Source organism: Bombyx mori, chromosome 24, assembly GCF_030269925.1.
Source record: "Bombyx mori chromosome 24, ASM3026992v2".
Taxonomy (NCBI): Eukaryota; Metazoa; Arthropoda; class Insecta; order Lepidoptera; family Bombycidae; genus Bombyx; species Bombyx mori.
Genome location: NC_085130.1, coordinates 10,376,203 through 10,401,796, shown reverse-complemented (window position 1 = coordinate 10,401,796; position 25,594 = coordinate 10,376,203). Strand labels below are relative to the sequence as shown.

General features: G+C 43.6%; 1 protein-coding gene and 1 non-coding gene across 2 annotated transcripts in view; both read left to right on the top strand.

Annotated features, from left to right (window-relative positions):
- LOC101735646 (1-phosphatidylinositol 4,5-bisphosphate phosphodiesterase epsilon-1) overlaps positions 1–25,594 on the top strand; it is a 150,219-nt gene that overhangs the window by 57,364 nt on the left and 67,261 nt on the right. The window contains exons 5-13 of the mRNA XM_021348089.3: positions 4,034–4,179; positions 17,826–17,999; positions 20,321–20,404; positions 20,905–21,028; positions 21,705–21,889; positions 22,409–22,610; positions 23,697–23,829; positions 24,394–24,520; positions 25,345–25,545. Coding sequence (XP_021203764.2) covers positions 4,034–4,179; positions 17,826–17,999; positions 20,321–20,404; positions 20,905–21,028; positions 21,705–21,889; positions 22,409–22,610; positions 23,697–23,829; positions 24,394–24,520; positions 25,345–25,545 — 1,376 coding nt within the window. The remainder of the gene's footprint in view (positions 1–4,033; positions 4,180–17,825; positions 18,000–20,320; positions 20,405–20,904; positions 21,029–21,704; positions 21,890–22,408; positions 22,611–23,696; positions 23,830–24,393; positions 24,521–25,344; positions 25,546–25,594) is intronic.
- Mir2796 (microRNA mir-2796) lies at positions 5,380–5,458 on the top strand. The gene has a single exon (NR_107379.1). It is a non-coding gene; the product is annotated as a microRNA mir-2796 (primary transcript).

The window sequence follows — 25,594 nt, the reverse complement described above, 5'->3', positions numbered from 1 at the left end:
GGCCCCATCCTGTTGAAACCACGTCCTGGCATTAAAGCCTGAAAAGTTTTGCAATTCTGGTATGAAAAACTCTTCGATCATAGCCACATATCGCTTACGAGTTGACTGTGTCGGATTTTCGCGAATAGACTGTGTCACTGTGTCTATGTTTTGTTCCGTACGTGACGTCCTTGGGCGACCCAACCGCGGTTTATCTAACGTCGAACCGGTCTCCTCGAACTTAGCAACCCAGTTCTTAATCGTTTGAAGAGTTGGAGTGTCGTCAAAGTTGTGTAAACCTTTGTGTTCTCGAAATTTACGCCGCGCAACGGTTGCCGAATTGTCGTTTTTATAAAACTCGCGCACACAAAACGCACGGTCCGCTCCGGTAAAACGCTCCATCGCGACTAAATTCCCAGAAACCGAAGTTACTCCCCCCGCTTCCCCTGCACCGCTCACGCGCGCCCTGTTCGTTTTATTCAAATTTTACTTTTCAAAGGACTTATGGGCCACCCTGTATTTGGTCGTATACTGCAGACTTGAATACACATGTTGGTTCAGTTTCGATGAGGTTTTTATGGTGAGCTAACACCCGAGTCGACGTTAAGGGTCAGCTGTCTAAATCTGACACATAGACATAGCTATGCGACATACATCCACATCTTCAGCTGTTATAGCAGCAACATAATTTTGGATACGCAGTTTATTATGATGGTTTTAAGTATTCTATAATTTTTTCTATAGCTTAGATTGATGGATGAGCCCACAGCCCACCTGGTGTTAAGTGGTTACTGGAGCCCATAGACATCTACAACGTAAATGTCGCCACCCACCTTGAGATATGAGTTCTAAGATCTCAGTATAGTTCCAACGGCTTCCCCGCCCTTCAAACCGAAACGCGTTACTGCTTCACGGCAGAAATAGGCAGGGCGTTGGTACCTACCCGCGCGGACTCACAACACGTACATCAAAAACATTCCTCAAACATTCGTTATGATAATCTAATTTAGCAAACAAATTAGGTAACTTGATTCTGTAGAATCCAGTTAACCAACACTCGCCTCGGGCCAAAGACGTGACAAGATGTGTTATGTGTTTATCAATGAACATTATAATTCGATTTAATCTAGAATTTTCTCAAATGTTACACGGATAAAGGTAACGCACTAACACTCTGAGAGATTGGTATACCACGCTTAGATAAATAAATAAATAACTAGGAACAAATCACGCATACAATTATACTATACATAATCTCTAAATTAATACGTGAAGCAAAAACTTTGTGCCCCTTTTTACGAAAAATGCGCGGACGGAGGAATATGAAATTTCTCACACTTATAGAGAATATAGAGAAGGAGTGCAGAATGTTAATTTTTTTTTTTTAAATTATGCATAATAAATACTTTAAATCAAGAATAAAATAAACATTACACACACTACCATGTATTTGACACAACACATGCTCGCCCACCTGTCCTGGTGAAACTGGAAAGGCCTCCGGGCCACCAGTAAACCTTCAATTATAAAAAAAAGACATCACACATATTTACTCTTTGTATATTGTCAAACTTTTGTTATTGCATAAAGTCTACTGGTGGTAGGACCTCTTGTGAGTCCGCACGGGTAGGTACCACCACCCCGCCTATTTCTGCCGTGAAGCAGTAATGCGTTTCGGTTTGAATGGCGGGGCAGCCGTTGTAACTATACTGAGACCTTAGAACTTATATCTCAAGGTGTGTGGCGCATTTACGCTGTAGATGTCTATGGGCTCCAGTAACCACTTAACACCAGGTGGGCTGTGAGCTCGTCCACACATCTAAGCAACAAAAAAAAAAAAAGTATGTGGTCAAATTGAGAATAGATTATAATATTCTTTGTTTTTAACATTATTTGTCTATAGTCCACACTATAGAACTTGGCGAAATCTGTGATAGAATGTCTAATGTCTGTACATAGAAGTTTGTTAGTCTTCGACAATCGAACCATAATAATGTTCTAACTTATAATTTTGCTATATACAAATACACACCTATTTTTCCAACAATTTTAGCTCAAACATTTGAGTCGTCTATTATCAAAGGTGGCAATCTGTGCATTTGGACAAACAAATGTTATTGATATGTCAATACAGATTGATTTGAATATAATCGTCTCCTTCAAAGAATACTGTTCAAAACCTGCATTAATTAAAGGTTAATATTAAACCTGTTATTTATCTAAGATGTCGTTCAGAAGAGTTTTGTGACTGCCAATGGAATACAAAGTCAATAATTCGTTTTTCTGATTTACCAATAATTGTCCAAAAGTCACTTTGCCGGCTTTGATAATAGTCGACTCATTTATCGACTCTACCACATCCCTATAATGAACACCACTATCGAACTATAGCACCCAAATAATTATTGACTTTATCCCTGTCTTCTTCAGTCATTAGATCGCGTATTATTCAGCGAAAAAGCTCTCGTTAACTTTCAAAGCTTGCGTAACAACGATGTCATCGTAAGCTTCCTTCGTTCGGGTACTAAATGCTTTGTAACATATTTTCCTGGATTATATAACACTAGTTTTTGTACGCGACGTCGCTTTCGTTAAATTATATTATTATATCCTTTTATTTTCGAACATAAATTCCTTAATAACCTTATTCTTTCCTTAAGTGTTTGTAAATATCTTAATAATCCATCTTTTTTTATATGAGGTAATCAAAATCAAACCGGCCAAGACTGTAATTGCTATGCAATTGCAACATAAACCTCAAGGCAAGGTAGCGACGTTGATGTTGTTGATGTCTATGGGCCCCGAAAACCACTTAAAGTTAGTTGGGCCGTGAGCTCGTTACATCTAAACAACTTTTATAAGTCGTCGTGGCCTAAAGGATAAGATGTCCGGTGCATTCGTATGTAGCGATGCACCGGTGTTCGAAATAGTTCGAATCCCACAGGCGGATTCCGATTTGCTATTGAATACGTACTTAACAAATGTACACGATTGACTTCCACGATGAAGGAATAACATCGTGTATTAAAAATCAAACCCGCAAAATTATAATTTGCGTAATTACTGGTGGTAGGTCTCTTGTGAGTACGCACGGGTAAATACCATCACCCCGTCTATTTCTGCCGTGAAGCAGTAATGCGTTTCGGCTTGCAGGGCGGGGCAGCCGTTGTAACTATACGGAGACCTTACAACTCCTAACTCAAAACGGGTGGCGGCATTCATGTTGTAGATGTCTATGGGCTCCGATAACCACTTAACACCAGGTGGGCTGTGAGCTCGTCCACCTATCTAAGCAATAAAAAAAAGAAATACTGGTATGTCTTCATTGCGACGCCAGATAAGCTTAAAGATTTAAGAGAGAGTATTCTTTATTGTACACCAAAAAACAAATAAACAGTGCGATACATTAAACACAAAAAAAGTACATTTTTTTTTATTGCTTTTTTTTATTGCTTTGATGGATGGACGAGCTCACAGCCCACCTGGTGTTAAGTGGTTACTGGAGCCCATAGACATCTACAACGTAAATGCGCCACCCACCTCGAGATATAAGTTCTAAGGTCTCAGTATAGTTACAACGGCTGCTCCACCCTTCAAATTACTGCTGCATCATTGCTTCACGACAGAATTAGGCAGGGTTGTGGTACCTACCCGCGCGGACTAACAAGAGGTCCTACCACTAGTAATTACGCAAATTATAATTTTGCGGGTTTGATTTTTATTACACGATGTTATTCCTTCACCGTGGAAGTCAATCGTGAACATTTTTTGAGTACGTATTTCATTAGAAAAATTGGTACCCGCCTGCGGGATTCGAACACCGGTGCATCGCTACATACGAATGCACCGGACGTCTTATCCTTTAGGCCACAACGAATTGACGGTCTTATCGCTAAGAGCAATCTCTTCCAGACAACCATCAGGTGGACAAGAATCATTTGGAAACGAACTACGCGCGATGTACCAATCCAGTGAAATACATATACATATAATATGTACACATACATACACACATACATACATATATCCGTTAAGGTGGCTGTTTTTGCTTCAGGTATCAGCGTGGGTCACGGAGCTTGTCTTAGCTAGCGGGTCACAGGAGGACCGGAAGGCGGCTCTCGCCTGCGTTCTCCGGGTAGCCCTGACCTGCTGGAACATCGGGAATTTCAACAGCGCCATGGAAATCGTCGCGGGACTGAAGTAAGTCCTAATTTAAATTGTCTGTCGTGATGATTTCAAAAACTGAAACGATTTTTTTTTTATTGTCAACATGGATGATCGAGTTGACGGCCCACTTGATGTTAAGCGGTAACCAGATCAGGAATATTAACGCAGTACTATGCCTTGAAGTCTATTTTTCAATTGCATGGTAGTTACGCAAATATTACAGTCTCAGTCGTTGATATTAATACGCTTTTATTAGCTTCAGACGTATGTATGTATGTGACGGAATCTTTGAACATGATTTTGACCCCCTTCAAAACGTCAGATTAACTCGAAATTTGGTATACTTATTAAGGACCGATGACAATTCAATATTTCAAAAAAAAAAAAAAATTGAAATTCAACAAAAAAATTAAAAATAAATAATAGTTTAAAAAAATTAACAAAATACGCTTTTATAGAAAATACAACTAAAAAATAGAAAATAAATTTTAAGAAATTTGAATTAAAAATAGTGTAAGAAAAAATGGTTTTACTGTAAAAAAGCGTGGGTGCTTTTCAGGATATTATTAAAATAACCCTTCTACTCATATCTGTTCATAAAATATTTATAACTACTCAAACCATGCACCCCACGCTTTTTTTTATAATAAATTCATTTTTTCTTACACTATTTTTAATTCAAGTTTATTAAAATTTATTTTCTATTGCTTAGTTGGATTTCCTAAAAAAGCGTATTTTGTTAGTTTTTTTAAACTATTGCTCTTGTAGTCAGACGGGCATACGGTTCGATGGAGAATGGTTACCGTCGCCCATGGACGTCAGCAATGCCAGGGGCAGAGCCAGTACGTTGGCCAACAACTTCTATTCAAAACTCCATCGGGAAAATAATTCTTAGTGACATGTTTAAAAAGCGTAGTTCCTCAGAGAACTTAGTATCTTTATCTTGTGAGATTTAATTATTTACATTGTTGCATTTGGCGACACGAGGGCACCGGACGTCTTATCCTTGAGGCCTTGAAGAGCTCAAGCTCTGCTATGAGTTCTCCACCACGATACTCCATCAGCTTTATAACACGTTACTGTTCTATAGACAGACTATCCACCAAAATCGCCAGTGAACATAAGTCGTGATAGCAATACACGTTGTAAGAAGAAAATTTGAAGCATAATCTTCCGGCTTCTAATGCGAAAAGAAGATAAAAGAATAGAAGACGAATAGAGAAGAGAAGACAGTACGGTCAGCAGGGGTTTCTTTCGGCCTTCAGATGCGTCATATCCTGTAGGCCGGCGGAAACTACTTGCCGACTCTACTTTCTACAGCAGAAGACGACAATTGAGAAGATTTACAACGCCTCTCTCAGAAGACTAATAGAGGAGGAAGCTATATTGTTATTTTATTACCAATTTAATATAGAAATTATCGTTGACTAAAGGATAAGACGTCCGGTGGATTCGTATGTAGCGATGTAACGGTGTTCGAATCCCGCAGGCGAGTACCAATTTTTCTAATGAAATACGTACTTAACAAATGTTCACGATTTACTTCCACGGTGAAGGAATAACATTGTGTAATAAAAACCAAACCCCCAAAATTATAATTTGCGTAATTACTGGTGGTAGGACGTCTTGTGAGTCCACACGGGAAGGTACCACCACCCTGCTTATTTCTGCCGTGAAGCAGTAATGCGTTTCGGTTTGAAGGGTGGGGCAGCCGTTGTAACTATACTGAGACCTTAAAACTTATATCTCAAAGTGGTAGCATTTACGTTGTAGATATCTATGGGCTCCGGTAACCATTTAACACCAAGTGGGCTATGAGATCATCGACTTATCAATGCAATAAAAAAAAAACCAGAAAAAAAGATGTTACCAATCCATACTAGTATTACAAATGTAAAAAGTTAGTTTATTTGTTTGTTTGTCATTCTTTCACCTCGAAACGAAGTAACGAGATAGCGGAATTAAATTATTGGGTCCGCCAGCTAAGGCTATCTTTTTTCCCAAATAAATATGTCACTCTCACTGGAAACTGCGCTGAGATTTTCTCTAGACCGCGGGCAGAGTCGCAACTAACAGCTAGGCGATCTATAAAGAAAAGAAAAAACAATGTTTTTATATATGCACTAGAAGCGTTTGGTTCTTTACTGGTGGTAGGACCTCTTGTGAGTCCGCGCGGGTAGATACCACCACCCGGCCTAATTCTGCCGTGAAGCAGTAATGCGTTTCGGTTTGAAAGCTGGGGCAGGCGTTGTAACTATACTCCCTTACAACTTATATCGCAAGATGAGTGGCGCATTTACGTCATAAATGTCTATGGGCTCCACTTAATACCAGATAGGATGTGAGCTCGTCCACTCATCTGAGCAAAAGGTAGGGTAGGCGTTGTAACTATACTGAGACCTTAGAACTTATATCTCAAGATGAGTGGCGCATTTACGTTTTAGATGTATATGGGCTCCTCTTAACACCAGATGGGCTGTGAGCCCGTCCATCCATCTAAGCAATAAAAAAGCACGAATAAAAAGCTCTCGTTTCTTCATACGGAGCCCGTAAGCTTTAAGCGCTGTATAAAGCCAGTGGCAAAGGTCGCTTATGAGGTCATAAACAAGGATACCTGTACGCGGAAAGCTTAATGAAAAGCTTAGATCCGCTACGCAAGGCATTGCTAAGTACAGATATAGATTAATTTACTGAATCTAAATGAGCATTCGGCTTATCTGGTCGTGACTGGACAGTGATGCTCGTGGACATCAGCAAATTCAAGCGACGCTAAGCACTATTCGCAAGTTTCGTTTGAAGGAAGACTCAGCGCTCAGGAAACACTGAATAATTCGTTAAAAACTTAGCTTTTTTATTGCCCTTGTAGGCAGACGAGCATACGGCCCACCTGATGGTGAGTGGTTACCGTCGCCCATGGACTTCAGCAATGTCAGCAAGCCACTCCCTACCGTTGAATACTCTCCACAAGCCTCGTTTGAAGAAGCACATGTCATAGCGCTCGGGAAACACCGTAGAGGGGAGCTCATTCCAAAGCCGGATGATACGTGGCAGAAAAGACCTCTGGAAACGCACTGTGGATAAACGGAGTGGCTCCAGGTAGTATGGATGAACTCTACTCCGGTGGCGGGCGGTGCGATAGTAAAAACGAGATGATGGAATCATCTCAAATAATTCCTCAGCTTTAGCTTTTATACAAGTAGTGGACGCCAAAATAGATTCAACTACACTTAGAACACAGACTGTTTTAGTTTCCATTTTTTTATGTATATCTAACAGTAAGCGAGAGAGACCGTTTGAAAAGGGTTCGCGCTGAAACTAGCACAGCAGTCTCACTACGAACCATAAGCTACGCTAGAATTTCGCGGGATATTTCTCGACATCAGAGATAGTAAGGATCAAGCGTGACCTGTCACAAATTACTTTCTGGTTCTATTTGATTTACTGAAGCTGTATTTTCTTAAGTTATTGCGAAAAAAACTATAAAGTATTTAAAAACATGTGACAGAAGTGATAACTTAAACTAATCTAAGTTGAACTATTTAATATTAAAATTGCTTAACTTGAGAGAAGCTTAGGTTACTACTTAAATTTTATGTATATTACTATGAAAATGTAAGGAAAATTGTAACATAAATTGAAAGACATATAATTATAAATAGTTTTTTTTCCTACCTATGCTGGTAGCCTTGGGAGGCTATTTCAGCTTCTCCTTAACGTGTAGGTGAGCTCACGGTGCTCAAACCGGGAGTGTTGCTAACACTGGCCCTAGCAAGAGCCGTGCTTCGCAGAATCTACCACCGGATCGGAAACGCAACCCGCTGAGAAGATTCGGCGAGAAACTCAGTGGGCTGTGTCTACGGGTTAATTCACTCGTCGAGCCCTTCGTCGCAAGCGACGGGTTCGGCGAGAACGGTGACCGGTGCTTGTGGTACCTAAACGCACGGTTAATGGATCGAGAGGATCCGTAATGACGTGCTTAGGGCAACGTCGACTGTTTACCATTCGGTCCACAGGATCGAGTATGGGTATAGTTAGTTACATACGTTCCCAGTACTACAGCTGTATGCGTGAGAGAAAGAGAAGCCAGACATACTGGTGCCGTAACGCATTACGTAACGAAGCAGTTTACCCTCCTATCATAAGTTATCACTTTAAAAACACTGTAAAAACCCATTGCAAGCCGTAAATAACTTTAATTGCGTCTAAGGGTAGTGAAAGAACTGAAGGAAATACTGTAACGCGATAAATTAAATATTACCACTTCGCACGCCAGTTGCGATGTAAGATCTCGTCCTTACACCCGGCGCTGGTGTTGTCCAAGAGCATCGCTGACCGATCACCAGCAGATAAGTCGGATACTCACTGTATTATGCATCTCTGCCGATAGAAGATCGCTCGCGCTGACACATCACCTTTATAGACATCGAACAATAAAATAACATAGAGGAGGGTTCCGCCGTAATTGAATATAGTTCAGTTGAGATATTCTCGGGAGGTCACGGATAATATAAATATATTATGTGACATTTAATTATGCTTTAAATACAAATTTTGTTTGTTTGTAGGCTGTGTAACGCAGGGGCGTATGAGCAAAAAGCGCCTATGTCTTATCCATGTTTACCCCTACCTGATCGTTGATAGCTTTGTTAACAATAGTCCTAGCAAGAAGAGTGCTTCGCAGAATCTACCACCGGATCGGAAACGCGACCCGCTGAGAAGATCCGGCGAGAAACTCACTGGGATATGTCTGTGGGCTAATTTGTTCGTCAAACCCGTTGCTTACGAGAAGTTTTGAACGATGATACTTCACTCATCTATACTGTAGTCTTTTACTTTTAGTACTTTTCCATATTCCTCTACTAAGCTTAGACATGAAGCGTCAAAAGCCACGATAGCAAAAATATGCCTTTGAAATGTGGGTGCGGCAGCGGATGCTCGGAATACCGTGGACTGCCATGATAACTAAGGAGTCCATTTTGATAAAGCTAAACATCCAAATGTATGTGGCGAGCAGCCATCATACAACACAAGATATTTGACAGATGTCTGAAACTCGCTTACGACATTTTCAAGATAAGCCTGCTTATATACAAGTTCCGAACAACTACATTCGAAGCCCATTGAGTTTCTCGCCGGATCTTCTCAGTGGGTCGCGTTTCCGATCCGGTGGTAGATTCTGCGAAGCACGGCTCTTGCTAGGGTTCGTGTTAGCAACGTCGTCAGGTTTGAGCCCCGTGAGCTCACTTACTAGTTAAGGTTACGCTGAAACAGCCTCTCAATCAGCTTAGGTAGGAAAAAAAAAATTCGTACCGTCGGTCTACCGAGCAATATAACCCGGTCGGTGGAAGATCTTCATTCCTTCGTTAAAACTTCCAAAAAAGACTCTCTGCCATCTGCCAAGACCGTGTCATGAGCTTCTTCGGACACATAATGCGGTCACCCAGACATTGGTTAGAGAAGCTCATAATTTAGGGTCGCGTATAAGGCAAGCCCGCCGTGGGCAGAGCTCCCGCCAGATGGTCAGATCTGATTAAGAGAGTGGTTGATGGTAGTCTATACCATTCCGATAGAGGCACCCGTCACGTGCGGACGTGCTCATCGACCACTCGATCGCCCGGTCTTTGTTCGCCCGGCTTTTGTTAGCCCGGCCATTGTTCGCGCGGCCTGTGTTTGTGGTACATCTGCCGACTAAGTGCTCTTTCTGGAAGTTTTTATTTGTTTTGTTTCCTTTTGTTGTTTCTGTGTTCGTGGTACATCTGCCGACAAACTGTTTTCCTGGAAGTGTTTAATTGTTCTGTTTCTTTTTGTTATTTCCATTTTGTTGTGTTTTTTCTTTGTCCTGTAGTAATCGTGCCGCATCGCCACCTGTGTTCAATAGAACCGCTCAGGTCCGAGAAGTTGGGGCCTCGCCGCAAGGCGAGTGTTTTCAAGACCCGGGGCCGCCCCACCTGGGCACTCAGCGATCATGGACGCTGTATTCGCGGAATTCCTCCGACTTCGCTACCCACAGCTCGCCTCAGAGTTTCTGGCCTTCAAGGCCGATCACACCGCGAGCCCTCTCGTGGACTCCGCCGAGCTCGCTGCTCCTGCGTCGCCTGTACCTGCGTGCAAAGCTTCTGCATCGAGCACCGCAGCCTCCGTCGTGCCTGCCGTTCCCGCGTCGCCTATACTGGCGAGTAAAACTGCTGCGTCGTCCGCCGTGGCCACCGTTCCAGCAGCGCGATCATCCGCAGCCTCCGTCGTGCCCTCCAAAACACCTGCTCGTAGGTCACCTGCACCCGCCTCCTCGTCCTCCGACTCTGACTCGGAGATGGAGGTCGACCTCGCTCCCGCCTCATCGACGGATGGATTCACCCTGGTACAAAAGGGTAAGAAGCGTGCCGCGGAGTCTCGAGCTCCCGCGGCCGCTAAAATTAGCAAAGCCGCGAACGCGTCGCGCCCCCGCCCTCAGACTCCCGTTGCGCCTCCAGCCCGTGCCACTCCGTCGCCGCGTCCGGTGGCACAAAATAAAACCCAGACCCCTCCCCCGGTAATCCTCCAAGAGAAGGCAGCTTGGGATCGAGTTTCCCTGGCCCTTAAGGCCAAAAATATCAACTTCACGAATGCCCGTAACCTCGCGAACGGCATTCAAATTAAGGTTCGAACACCCGACGACCATAGGGCCCTCTCTTCTTACCTCCGTAAGGAGCGTATAAGTTTTCACACGTATACGCTCCAGGAGGAGCGCGAACTCCGTGCCGTCATACGTGGCATCCCTAAAGAGTTGGATGCCGAGCTAGTCAAGGCCGACCTTCTCGAACAAGGCCTACCGGTTAACTCCGTACACCGCATGCACACAGGTCGCGGAAGGGAGCCATATAACATGGTTCTCGTCGCCCTCCAGCCTACCCCCGAGGGTAAGCAAATATTCAACATCCGAACGGTCTGTAGCCTTTCCGGAATCGCCGTCGAAACCCCACATAAGAAAGGCACACCTAGCCAGTGCCATAACTGCCAATTATACGGGCATTCTTCCCGTAACTGTCACGCGCGCCCCCGATGCGTCAAGTGTTTAGGAGATCACGCCACGGCCCTCTGCACTCGCGATCAAAAAACCGCGACGGAACCGCCTAGCTGCGTCCTGTGTCGTACACAGGGTCACCCTGCAAATTACCGCGGATGCCCCCGAGCCCCGAAAATAAATCGCCGCGTCGCCCGCCAAAACCGCCTCCGAGCTTCCGGCCCAGACATCAAAGCCTCGGCACCCTCTGTGTCGCAGGCTAAGCCAGCGTTCGTTCCGGCGCCGGTGCCCAGTGTCTCGGCTTGGGCGAAACCGCTGCCGTACACGAACACGGTTACAACTCCCTCCTCCGCGATTCGTCCCGCCCCCGCAACTCGTCCCTCTCCCGCGACTTGCCCTCCGACCGCGTCCGACAATCTCGCTTTAGCGATCGACTTCTTTCAGTCGATCAACTTTGAGCGCGTTAACGCTTTGGGCGACGCCATTCGCGCTGCCTCCACTGCACAACACTTTATCGCCGTTGTGCAAGAATACGCCGACGTATACGCGTCATTAAATACGTACGTCCTCCCCTCACTCCGCCGGTAATCAATGGCGTATATAAGTAGAATAAAGCCCCTATCCGTAACGATAGGATTTTTTAACGCTTACGGTCTCGCAAATCAACGTGATCAGGTTTCTGACTTTTTGCGTGACCATCAAATTGATATCTTTTTAGTGCAGGAGACCCTACTTAAGCCCGCGCGCCGTGACCCTAAAATCGCGAACTATAACATGGTCAGGAACGACAGGCTCTCTGCTCGTGGTGGTGGTACCGTCATTTACTATAGAAGAGCCCTGCATTGCGTCCCGCTCGATCCTCCCGCGCTCGCTAATATCGAAGCATCAGTGTGCCGAATCTCACTGACGGGACACGCGCCGATCGTTATCGCGTCCGTTTATCTTCCACCGGATAAGATCGTTCTAAGCAGTGATATCGAGGCGCTGCTCGGCATGGGGAGCTCTGTCATTCTGGCGGGCGACCTAAATTGTAAACACATCAGGTGGAACTCACACACCACAACCCCGAATGGCAGGCGGCTTGACGCGTTAGTCGATGATCTCGCCTTCGATATCGTCGCTCCGCTAACCCCGACTCACTACCCGCTAAATATCGCACATCGCCCGGATATACTCGATATAGCGTTATTAAAAAACGTAACTCTGAGCTTACACTCGATCGAAGTAGTTTCAGAGTTAGATTCAGACCACCGTCCCGTCGTTATGAAGCTCGGTCGCGCTCCCGACTCCGTTCCCGTCACGAGGACTGTGGTGGATTGGCACACGCTGGGCATCAGCCTGGCTGAATCTGATCCACCATCCCTCCCGTTTAACCCGGACTCTACCCCGTCTCCTCAGGATACCGCTGAAGCCATAGACATCTTAACGTCACACATCACCTCAACATTAGATAGATCATCGAAACAAGTTGTAGCGGAGGACTTCCTTCACCGCTTCAAATTGTCCGATGATATTAGGGAACTCCTTAGAGCTAAGAACGCCTCGATACGCGCCTACGACAGGTATCCTACCGCGGAAAATCGTATTCGAATGCGTGCCCTACAACGCGACGTAAAGTCTCGCATCGCCGAAGTCCGAGATGCCAGATGGTCTGATTTCTTAGAAGGACTCGCGCCCTCCCAAAGGTCTTACTACCGCTTAGCCCGTACTCTCAAATCGGATACGGTAGTAACTATGCCCCCCCTCGTAGGCCCCTCAGGCCGACTCGCGGCGTTTGATGATGACGAAAAAGCAGAGTTGCTGGCCGATACATTGCAAACACAGTGCACGCCCAGCACTCAATCCGTGGACCCTGTTCATGTAGAATTAGTAGACAGTGAGGTAGAACGCAGAGTCTCCTTGCCACCCTCGGATGCGTTACCACCCGTCACCCCGATGGAAGTTAAAGACTTGATCAAAGACCTACGTCCTCGCAAGGCTCCCGGTTCCGACGGTATATCCAACCGCGTTATTAAACTTCTACCCGTCCAACTCATCGTGATGTTGGCATCTATTTTCAATGCCGCTATGGCGAACTGTATCTTTCCCGCGGTGTGGAAAGAAGCGGACGTTATCGGCATACATAAACCCGGTAAACCAAAAAATCATCCGACGAGCTACCGCCCGATTAGCCTCCTCATGTCTTTAGGCAAACTGTATGAGCGTCTGCTCTACAAACGCCTCAGAGACTTCGTCTCATCTAAGGGCATTCTCATCGATGAACAATTCGGATTCCGTACAAATCACTCATGCGTTCAACAGGTGCACCGCCTCACGGAGCACATTCTTGTGGGGCTTAATCGACCAAAACCGTTATATACGGGAGCTCTCTTCTTCGACGTCGTAAAAGCGTTCGACAAAGTCTGGCACAACGGTTTGATTTTCAAACTATTCAACATGGGTGTGCCGGATAGTCTCGTGCTCATCATACGGGACTTCTTGTCGAACCGCTCTTTTCGATATCGAGTCGAGGGAACCCGCTCCTCCCCACGACCTCTCACAGCTGGAGTCCCGCAAGGCTCTGTCCTTTCACCCCTCCTATTTAGCTTATTCGTTAACGACATTCCCCGGTCGCCGCCGACCCATTTAGCTTTATTCGCCGACGACACGACTGTTTACTATTCCAGTAGAAACAAGTCCCTAATCGCGAAGAAGCTTCAGAGCGCAGCCCTAGCCCTAGGACAGTGGTTCCGAAAATGGCGCATAGACATCAACCCAGCGAAAAGTACTGCGGTGCTATTCCAGAGGGGAAGCTCCACACGGATTTCCTCCCGTATTAGGAGGAGGAATCTCACACCCCCGATTACTCTCTTTAGTCAATCCATACCCTGGGCCAGGAAGGTCAAGTACCTGGGCGTTACCCTGGATGCATCGATGACATTCCGCCCGCATATAAAATCAGTCCGTGACCGTGCCGCGTTTATTCTCGGTAGACTCTACCCCATGATCTGTAAGCGGAGTAAAATGTCCCTTCGGAACAAGGTGACACTTTACAAAACTTGCATAAGGCCCGTCATGACTTACGCGAGTGTGGTGTTCGCTCACGCGGCCCGCACACACATAGACACCCTCCAATCCCTACAATCCCGCTTTTGCAGGTTAGCTGTCGGGGCTCCGTGGTTCGTGAGGAACGTTGACCTACACGACGACCTGGGCCTCGAATCAATTCGGAAATACATGAAGTCAGCGTCGGAACGATACTTCGATAAGGCTATGCGTCATGATAATCGCCTTATCGTAGCCGCCGCTGACTACTCCCCGAATCCTGATCATGCAGGAGCCAGTCACCGTCGACGCCCTAGACACGTCCTTACGGATCCATCAGATCCAATAACCTTTGCACTAGACGCCTTCAGCTCTAGGAGCAGGCTTAGGGACCTCGGAAACCGTACTCGTCGAACTCGACAAAGAGTTCGCCGTGCAACCTAACCCATGAATCAGCTCGCTGAGTTTCTCGCCGGATCTTCTCAGCGGGTCGCGATTCCGATCCGGTAGTAGATTCATTCGCGAAGCAGCTACTCTTGAGTTGTTAGGTCTCTTTCGGAGGCGCTCGGGCAGCTGTTAGCAAATCCCACCCCTCCTGGCTGAGCCTTTGCTCGCCCACCTGTCCTGGTGAAACTGGAAAGGCCTCCGGGCCACCAGTAATCCTTCAAACATAAAAAAAAAAAAAAAAAAAAAAAAAAAAAAAAAAAAAAAAAAAAAAGGTAGTCTATACCGTATGGTCCATACCACCCATGACCGAGCACTGTGGAGGAAAGTCACATGTGGTCGCGATCTTCAGCAGTGAGGGAAGAAGAAGGGTGGACGAGCTCACAGCCCACCTGGTGTTAAGTGGTTACTGGAGCCCATAGACATCTACAACATGAACTCACCACCTAGCTTAAGATATAATTTCTAAGGTCTCAAGTATAGTTACAACGGCTGCCCCACCCTTCAAACCGAAACGCATTACTGCTTCACGGCAGAAATAGGCAGGGCGGTGGTACCTACCCGCGCGGACTTACATGACGTCCTACCATCAGTAATTACGGAAATATAATTTTTGCGGATTTGATTTTTATTATACGATGTTATTCCTTCACCGTGGAAGTCAATCGTGAACATTTGTTGAATACGTATTTCATTAGAAAAATTGGTACCCGCCTGCGGGATTCGAACATCGGTGCATCGCTCAACAAGAATGCACCGGACGTCTTATCCTTTAGGCCACGACGAAATACCGTAGTAATACGGTAATACGTAGTCAGTTTAGAACGTTACCATTGTTTTCCTGTTACTTCCATTTTCGATAGCAAAGAGGGCACGTCTTCTTATCTTTTCACAAATGTTTTGCTAATACTAAACACGGTCGGTACTAACGGTGATTCGCATTCGCGTTTATCGATTCAATGTGCTAGAGTTACAAACGACAAGCGCGTGCTCCGAACGCTAGAGCGGCTCTTTATGCTTCTCTATAGGGATGGGAAAGGGAAAACGTTTTCGGCAAAACTTGCCGTCACGAAATTTCACGAAGCAAGCTGATTAGTTGAAAAAAATGTTGCAGAATGAGCCGATATCGTCGTTTTAAAATATTTATTTTCTATTTTCTAGTTGGATTTTCTATAAAAGCGCATTTTGTTAGTTTTTTTAAACTATTATTTATTTTTTATCTTTTAGTTGAATTTTAATTATTTTTTTTTAATATTGATTTGTCATCGATCCTTAATAATTATACCAAATTTCGAGTTAATCCGACGTTTTGGAAGGGGGTCAAAATCATGTTCAAAGATTCCGTTACATACTAACATACATACGTCTGAAGCTAATAAAAGCGTATTAATAATACAGTAGCACCAAAATATCGATAAAGACACTTAATACTGAGTGATATCCTGATGGTGGAAACCAACGACATAGCAGCCCGCAGCATAGTGTTTTCGGTGAAGTTTCTTCGGCCAATTTTCGGCATTAATCCCGAATCCCGCGTACCGCTTTCGCAACCCTACTAACGCGAACAAGTCGAGCTTTGTACAAGACCAATCGGAGCGTGTGTTTTTCTTGGGAGCTTTACTTTTGCGAGAGCTTATTCTGTATTGCTTGACGAGCTTTTTGCGCGATACCGAGCATGGAATATGCTAATCAGAGCCATCTTTTGTATTAGCTCACCGTTGATATTAAGTGGTCATTACTTTTATTTAATTCGAAAAGGAAAGCAGTCTTTGTTTTATTTATTTACTAGCTGACCCGGCAGACTTCGTAGTGCCTCAATCGACAAATAAAAGACCTAAACCTTTGTATAAAATAAACTTAAAACAAACAAAAGGAATCCGTCCGATGTGTCCCCCACATCAAAGGAAAAACAAAATTGTTATTTTTATCTAATTCCCCGAGCATTTTCATATTTATCTATCTTTTAAGCCTTCTCTGGACTTTCACAAATAATTCAAGACCAAAATTAGCCAAATCGGTCCAGCTGTTCTAGAGTTTTAGCGAGACTAACAGTATCATCTCGAACAATTCCTCAGAGCAGGCAGAGCCTTTTGACAATCAATGAAATTCGTGTTCAAGCGAACCAAGGAATCGTATTCGCGCATTAAAACTGTATAATCTCAAAACTTACTAATTTTACAGGAGAGTGTTGTTAAAGATTTAAAACATGTGATATTTTTAATATTAATTATCTTTGCAACATTTATTTATTACCAGATTATTTATCTTTTAAAGAAAGATAAAATAATGTACTAATTTTGAAAAAAAAAAACCAAAGCTAAACTACTAAACTAAACTAAACTATAAACTACTAAATAAAATACTGTAAACTACGCTCTTTTGACAGTATTTATGAGAAGAATACTGGTGGTGATACCAAATGATTCCGCATATTAACTCAATTTTGAATATTTTTGGAAGTTGTACACTTTTAACGCGAAAAGACGATATGTCTATATATTAATACGTGATGCAAAAACTTTGTACCCCTTTTTACGAAAATTGCGCGGACGGAGGAGTATGAAATTTCCCACACTTATCTATATCTATACTATCTATACTAATATTATAAAGAGGAAAGATTTGTTTGTTTGTTTGTTTCGAATAGGCTCCGAAACTACTGGACCGATTTGAAAAATTCTTTTTCCATTAGAAGCCGACATTGTCCCTGATGAACATAGGCTACTTTTTTTTAATTTTTTTTTATTTATTTTTTTTGGTTTCATGTGTGTTTTAATGTTTCCGAAGCGAAGCGAGGGCGGGTCGCTAGTAGAGAATATAGAGAAGGAGTACATAATGCTAATATCGTTTTAAATTATGCATAAAAAATACATTAAATCAACATTACACATACAACCATGTATTTGACACACACACGCATGCATACTATTTGACTATTGTCAAACTTTTCTTCTCGCTTTTAGTCTGTGGTCAAATTGAGAATAGATTACATAATGTTTGTCTTTATTATGCAATATTTGTTTAAGTGTATTAATCTGTGATTATAGCAGTACGCGTATAATAAATAGTCTTTGATTGTTTGACGATAGAATCATAATAGTTGTATACTACTATACTTTGGTATAATTTCAATTAATTAAAGTCGAATTTCGACTACTGTGGAACCACTAGTCAAAATCAGTCTTCTCATTTTTAAAGTTTTCCCTCACAGATCAACGAAACTTAAAGCCTTCTGGCTGAGCGTGTCTGATGAGCCTCTACCCTCGCTGGACTTCCTCTCGGCGGCCCTGCTCTCGGCAGAATACGAGAGGGCGTTGAGCAGAGCCCTCGCCATGCAAGAGTGCAGATTAATACCATTCTTCGGTGCCTTCCTGAGAGAACTAAGGTGAGTTGAAGGGACATTGCAACAATGGCGTACAAAGCCCTCGAACTGCGATACTTTTAATGCTGCGAAGGCCAATATGTTTACTGGTAGAACTCTTGCGAGTCCGCGCGGGTAGGTACCACCTCCCTGCCTGAACTATACTGAGACCTTTGAACTTATATCTTAAGGTAAGTGGCGCATTTACGTTGTAGATGTCTTTGGGCTCCAGTAACCACCTAACGTCAGGTAGGCTGTGAGCTTGTCCACACATGTGAGGCAATAAAATATATATGTATATACATAGGAGTGCAGAATGAATTTTTTTTAATTATGCATAAAAAATACATTAAATCAATTAAAAAAAACATTACACACACTACCATGTATTTGACACAACACACACATATATATCCTTGTTTGTTGTTAGTATAGATATACATCGCGACCGGTTGCGAAGTTCCGGCGAGATACTCAGCCGGTTAAATCTAGCTATATGCCTTTAAACAGTTACATTCGGAGACTCCTTGCCCGGGAAACAAGAGCTGGATCGACCCGGGTCACTCTTCGATCAGCTAACAAGAACAGGAACTTCGGCAATCCGCACACCGTCTGTCTGCTAATAGCCGGACAAATAAAAATACTACATTCGGATATTTTGTATGATATATATATATGGAGCTGATACGCTCAGCTCCTGAAATATAATTTATATATTCGTCTACTGGATTCGTCCTTGCCTATTTATTGTTACTGGTGGTCCCCCGGTAGTAAAAAAATCGACTATAATTAATTGAAATCATAAGTCTGTAGGTACCCTATCATGATTCTATTGTCAAAGACTATTATACTTCTATAATCACATATTTCGCCAAGACTACACTATAGACAATATGACCACAAACGAAAAGATTTAAGCATACATAGGGACAGACAGATATAGGGACAGAGAAAGCGACTTTGTTTTATGCTGTGTAGTGAATAAACGTTTGCAGGCAGTTTAAAACAAAATAGCTGGATCGTAATAATCAATCGTTTATTCTACTTCTATTTCTTGCCCTCATACCACATTGAGTGGGATTGCCGCAGAATATCCTCTTATCATTATGCATCATAAGGCATGAGATGATATCAGGTTTGCCTAACGTCGAACCTCCTTGAGTTAAGCTTCCAGTATCTAATCTATTGCACCGTTCCATGGGGAGGGACTATTTCCATTTGTTCCTTCGGTATTTTTTTTGTTATAATATGATTTGCATCTTATTTACACGAAGATTTATATTTTTATATAAATACCGAAAATATCCTTATAAAAAATATCCTCCAAATACCTTATAAAAATATAAGATGAAAATATCATTACATTTTTTCGTTGCTTTTTAGTTTTTGTTTTGTAATATTTTCAAAAGGAGGAAGATGAGAAGGCGTACAATAATAATTATTATGAAAATACAAAAAAAAAGATTGTTGTAATATAATAATAATTATAATTAAAAAGGTTCAATAATAATTAGTAAGTAATCTCTCTCTGACAATCCACTGAACACACAAGGGCGTAATGCCCTCTAATTACACTAGAGACTTCCGCCCGCGGTTGTGTGACACTGACAACGACGTCAATTGTCAACTGTCAGCTGTCACAACTCAGGCGGTTGCCACGCTCAAAACCTCAAAGCGCCACAGTAAAAATGTTTAACTAAACATTATTAAATGCCAATAAAATAAATAAAAAAACTGTGGTAAAAGCCGTCGTAAAATATAATGGCGACTCGTATCATCCGCTCTATATTTATATCCAATTTTGAATTCCTCGGTCGACCGACTGCAAGTGTTATTTTTAATTACCAACGCCCGAACTGGGTTTGTGTACTCTACATTTTTAGTTTATGCGCTTGTCGAAAATGGTTGTATCGTCTCCTTGTTACATATTTTAATGGGCTCTTTCTACACGCTCGATTATTCTTAAATTTGTCTATAATCAATTTTGTCGTAATAGGTAAAATCGGATACCAACTATATTAATGAAAGTAAATTTTGTGAAACATAAAAGATCGATCATTTCAGTACATTTCAGATCAGTAGATAAAATTATGATTCTTGCGTGAAAGACTAGTACTGGTAGGACCAGGACTAGTAACTGGTGGTAGGGCCTCTTGTGAGTCCGCGCGGGTAGGTACTACCACCCCGCCTATTTCTGCCGAAATATTGCCGATTTAGCTCACTGTCCAATTATTTGGCGCTGCTTATGAACGCACAAGTTTTGGAATCAGCACTTTGCCCATGCCTGGTGTGAAGCGTAGAATAGCTGTTATACTATACGAAATAAACTTTTTTATCTCCTCCAGAGAGATTTTGGCTGCAACTCCATCTCTTACCAGCACCCCAACACACAGGAGAGACTTCAAAAGGGACTCGTTGAGAGACGATAGGTGTGTACCACAACTATTTTCAGGTCACAAAATATTGACAGTAGTTCTCGGGATTGAATTGGTCATCACTGGCGCGTTCAGGTATCACATCAACAGCTCCTACATTGAAACATGAGGTCTTTGATAGGCAGCGACTTGGCTGTGCTCCTGGCGTTGCTGGCGTCCATGAGCGATGGTAAACACTTACCTTCAGGTGGACTGTAACGTATGAAGGCCCCTCCAGCCGGTACACGTAACTGCTGACGCAAGAATAGGCAAGATAGTGTGCTGCGCTTACAATACTACTTCAAGGTCCCTAGGGGTACGCAGGGCTTGCACTTACGCGCAACCCAATCTACCACCAACCACCAGTACCCTTGGAAATACTCAGAGAGCGATGCTCCAAGAGAGCATTTAATCCCTTCCTCCACTGAATCCCTTAGTAACCTATACGAGACCACACGGCCAATAGTAAATTAAGAGTCACTTTCGTTTCCTTCTGAAGAGCCTTCAATTTTCAGGGGCTCATTAAAGAAAGACCCGAAAAGAGAAAGTGGGAAGCGCGCAGACCAAGGCACCGCGAACAGTTCTCCACGGGAGAGCTGCAAAAGAGATCCCAGGCTTAATGAACAGAATCGACAAGTCGTGAGTATTCTCTTTTCACTAGTTCAAGGATGAACTGCAAAGTCTGGTGACATAGCTTCCAATTGCTCTGAACATATAAGACTATGCGGCCTTAAGGATAAGACGCTCGTATTGACAGACGCGACTGTATTACTATTACTACGCTGGCGCTATGACCCCGAAGCGGGTCTTCGCCTCCGACAATACGCATCGCCATTCTTCACAACGCTACGCCTTGCCAGTCCTTGCCACTTGGAGCTCACGTAAATTTCCTTTCACAACGACAGACCAGCAGTACTTAGGCCTCGTTATGGGGCTGCATCCCTCCGGTACTCTGTATACGACTGTACCGGTATTCGAATCCTTCAAGCAGATGCCAATATTCCTTATAATATACGTGGTAGACAAATGTTCACTAATGACTTCTGCGGTGAAGGAATAACATCGTGTAATAAAAAAATTATGGCTTACGTAATCACTGGTGGTACGGTATCTTGTAAGTCCGCAGAGGTAGGTACCACCAATCTGCTTATTTCTGCCATAAAACAGTAATGCGTTTCGGTTTGAAGGCTAGGGCAGCCGTTGTACTGTAAAAACTAAGACTCAGAAGTCAGCGAGTTGTTGACTCAGTTAAATATTACACTTACAATATGATCAGTTCTTAGAATACTGTCATTCAGTAACTCATGTTTTTTAGTACATTGCGTCGTTCGATGAAGACGGCGACCAGACTCCAGGGTGGAGGCGCGTTGGCCCCGAGGGTCTCGTGAACTTGGAGAAGGTTTACAGGACCCAGGCAGTGATGGACCACATAGCAAGCTTCCACCAGCACCACTACCTGTTGTCCAGAACCCACACGCCCGTCTTCGGAGATTACTTAAGGTTTGAAAGCACTTTATCACTTCATCAGCTACCTGGTAACGCTTTGAAGTAGAATTAAGATCACAATGCCAATCATTCTCCACGAGAACGTGGATTATTCACTGGAACAGAAACCGCTTAAAAATTCCAATGGAGATCACAACGTGAATACTGTCACTCATCTTGAGACATGAGGTTCCTGCGGTCAACACTACAACCAGACTCGCGACCAGCTCAACGTTGGCTCGTTGCCATCAGCCGGGCGCCCAACTTTTCAAAGTCAGCGCGGAAGTTCCAACGACCGTCCAATTCGAGGGCGAGGTACCACAACCCAGTCACCCTGACCCCGACGTGGACGCCAGCGATCACTATTGCCTCCGGAATCTAGAGACAGCCACGTAATATCCGAGACATGTTCGTGATTTGTTTTACCTAGGAAAACGTTGAAGTCGACTTTGTTACAGTATAGAATCATTTACAAATGGAAATTGATAGGGTTTCAGTTCTCAAGGAAATCTTATCCTTTGAAACATTTTCCAGAACAGCTCTAGCATCCTGCGAGGATCCGGTCTTTTCGCAGACAGCTCAGAAGACAAGCGGCTGTGACTTCGAAAACGAGGCCCTCTACGAGCTGGAAGGCGGCGGCTACAGTCCTGTTCAGCCGTTACCGCATGACCACGGAGTCACTATGTTTCCTCTGGCCCCGCAGAATGGAGAAAGAATAGATAGGCATGTATTGCAGGTAGGTCTTGAAGTGTCAATGCCCATAGAAACCGCCACTTAGCTTAATCGCAACAGAAACATCTAAGCATTAGACGATGATGATAAGGGATACGTCGTGGACACGAGTGAGAACCTCCATCCTGCTTATTTAGGCCCTGAACCAATCATGACCTCTTGCTTAAAAGACAGTCTAGTCGGCTTTCGGAGTATTAAAAAGCGGCTTATCATTAGGCCCGAAACGCAGGCCAGACTGCTTTTGAAGCATAAAAAATATGAATCTTCCATTTGACCTCTCATGAACTCTGGTGATAATTTGTCATCAAATAGGCCATCATCCGTTGCGCTCCTGCCCATTTGGCCATCAAAATCATTGTATTTCAATTCAATAAGTAAGATAACCTTTAATACCACATTGAAAGATATCGAAACTTCAATATGGACAATGGCAATGGACGTGGTCTTATCTGATAGGACTTAATATGCAAAAGTACAGTCCTGGATCTTCATCCAGTCACGACGTCATCAATCGAACGCCCAAGAAATGAAGGAAGCTTTCGGGTCCGGCGTATTAAGAAGTATTATAGCCTAACTGACTATGAAGGGTGGCTGGCAAGAGTTAGATGAGAGAAGCCAAGGATTTGGCTGGACTGTTATAGGGCTGATGATAAATCATCATCATCATCATCATCATAATCATCAGCCTTTATCTGCCCACTTCTGAACATAGGCCTTCCCTAATGCTGATGATACGTTGTGCATTAAAAAACAATTCATTGGTAATGGCACATCAGGCAGCCTATGAAACGAATCAGATCTAAGGCCGTTGGTGACGTAGCTCACAACTGGATCCACTAAACTGAACAGACCTGGTCGGTGCACCAGCTGAGCGAGCATTGAGTGATCTAGTTGCCTGTTCTTCTTCCGTGTCTGTTGACAGGACCAGTCAATTTCGGTAATGAGCTCCAAAAATGTTTGTACCCGTCAATATCCTCCCGAACAACCAGGCCTTGGATACCCTGTAGATTCTTCTCGGTGATGAAGTCTTTTCGAAAGCATCTTTAGAGATCTAGGGAACATTCCTCTTTTAAGTACTAATTTCTTTTAGATTCTGCATCACGGTACCACGTGCGTGGTAGGAGATTCAGAGTGGAGCGGGAACCTAGCTCATTTGAGGTTAGAGAGAGCCTGCGCTCTACTCTCGTGGACCAGAACAAGTCACAGACCCCATAGCTGTCACGGTGAGTATAGGTTTTGGCAAGACACCTAAGGCCAGCGATCGACAACTGAATGAAAATCGTGAACTATCGACTTATATCTTACTACTATCTTACTGGTGGTAGGACCTCTTGTGAGTCCGCGCGGGTAGGTACCACCACCCTGCCTATTTCTGACGTGAAGCAGTAATGCGTTTCGGTTTAAAGGGTGGGGTAGCTGTTGTAAATATACTGAGATCTTAGAACTCATATCTCAAAGTTAGTGGCGGCATTTACGTTGTAGATGTCTATGGGCTCCAGTAACCACTTAACACCAGGTGGGCTGTGAGCTCGTCCATCCATCTAAGCAATAAAAATAAATAAAAAAAGAGCTTAAGTGGAATGGATAAGTAGTTACTGCAGCCCGTATGCCTCAAGATGTGTAAGTTGCCATGCACCCTAAAACGCGAGGTCTATACCTCAATGCACTGTTCCTGCCTTTCAAACCGGAATGATTGCTTCGTGGAAGAAATGGGCGAGCCAGTGAAACCTACCTACCCGTTTGCCTATACCTAGAGTAAAACCCTTACATCAGCCTCCAATTTCAAGGTGAAACCCCATCAGACAACGTTCAGCAATCTGAAATCAGCTTCTCATACAACCCCGAGGAAGTCATCCCGTTGAAGTACACAGCGAATATACATGAAAACGAAGCGGGGGTGGTCGGAGAAGAGGGGTGAGTTGCCTCTCAGATCTCAACAACAAGACTACCAAACTGATACTCAATTTATTCAGGACGCTAATTACGCTCGCGACTTTTTCCATAACAAAATGCAAATTTATAAGATCTTTAATTATTGTATAACTCAGTAAAAATAATTAAAAAACCAATAAATCATACAAATCTTTATTTGTTACAGACAAGTTGATTAAATTTTATCAATTGGTTGGTTTCGGAAAATTTACAAAATCCTTCATTATAAATAAAATATAAGATAGTTAATATGTTACTGCCATCTACAGGAGCAATGAGAAGCCAATCGAAGCGGAGCCATCTAGCGGCTGACGCCCGTAAACAATTTTGTTGAGTGCTTGAGCTGCTTATCTATAACTAATTTATGTGTAAAATCTATGAAGGGTAAGCTGCTGCCTACCGTAATAATAACCTATACGGGTCATTTCCGCCACAAAACTACTTCTTGGCTACTCTCCTCACGTCATTACGGATACTTCCAATCCACTAACGGTGCTTTTAGCTACCTCAATCAGCGGTCATTGTTCTCGTCGAACCCGTCGCTTGCAACGAAGGGCTCGACGAGTAAATTAACCCACAGACACAGCCCACTGAGTTTCTCGCCGAATCTTCTCAGTAAGTCGCGTTTCCGATCCGGTGGTAGATTCGGCACGGCTCTTGCTAGGGTTCGTGTTAGCAACATCATCACGTTTGAGCCCCGTGAGCTCACCTACTAGTTAAGGTTACGGTGAAATAGCCTCTCAAGGCTCTCAGCTTAGGTAGGGAAAAAAGCTACTCTCCTATTTAATATTACGTGCCTTGAACAGGTTCATCGATCTCCAATGCGTGAAGGACATGAGACTGAATGGGAGATTACTAGATTCAAGAGACGCTTCGGAGCTGACCTCCTGCGCTAAGAGACACGGCCTGGACTGCTCCAGCGGACCCAACATAATTTCTCTGGTCTACGGAAGGACGTTGAGTGACAACCGTATTGTGCATTTCGTGCTTCCTACGTATTCATATAAGTAGGTGGAACGATGTTTGCTATTCTTTTATTGCTTAGATGGGCGGACG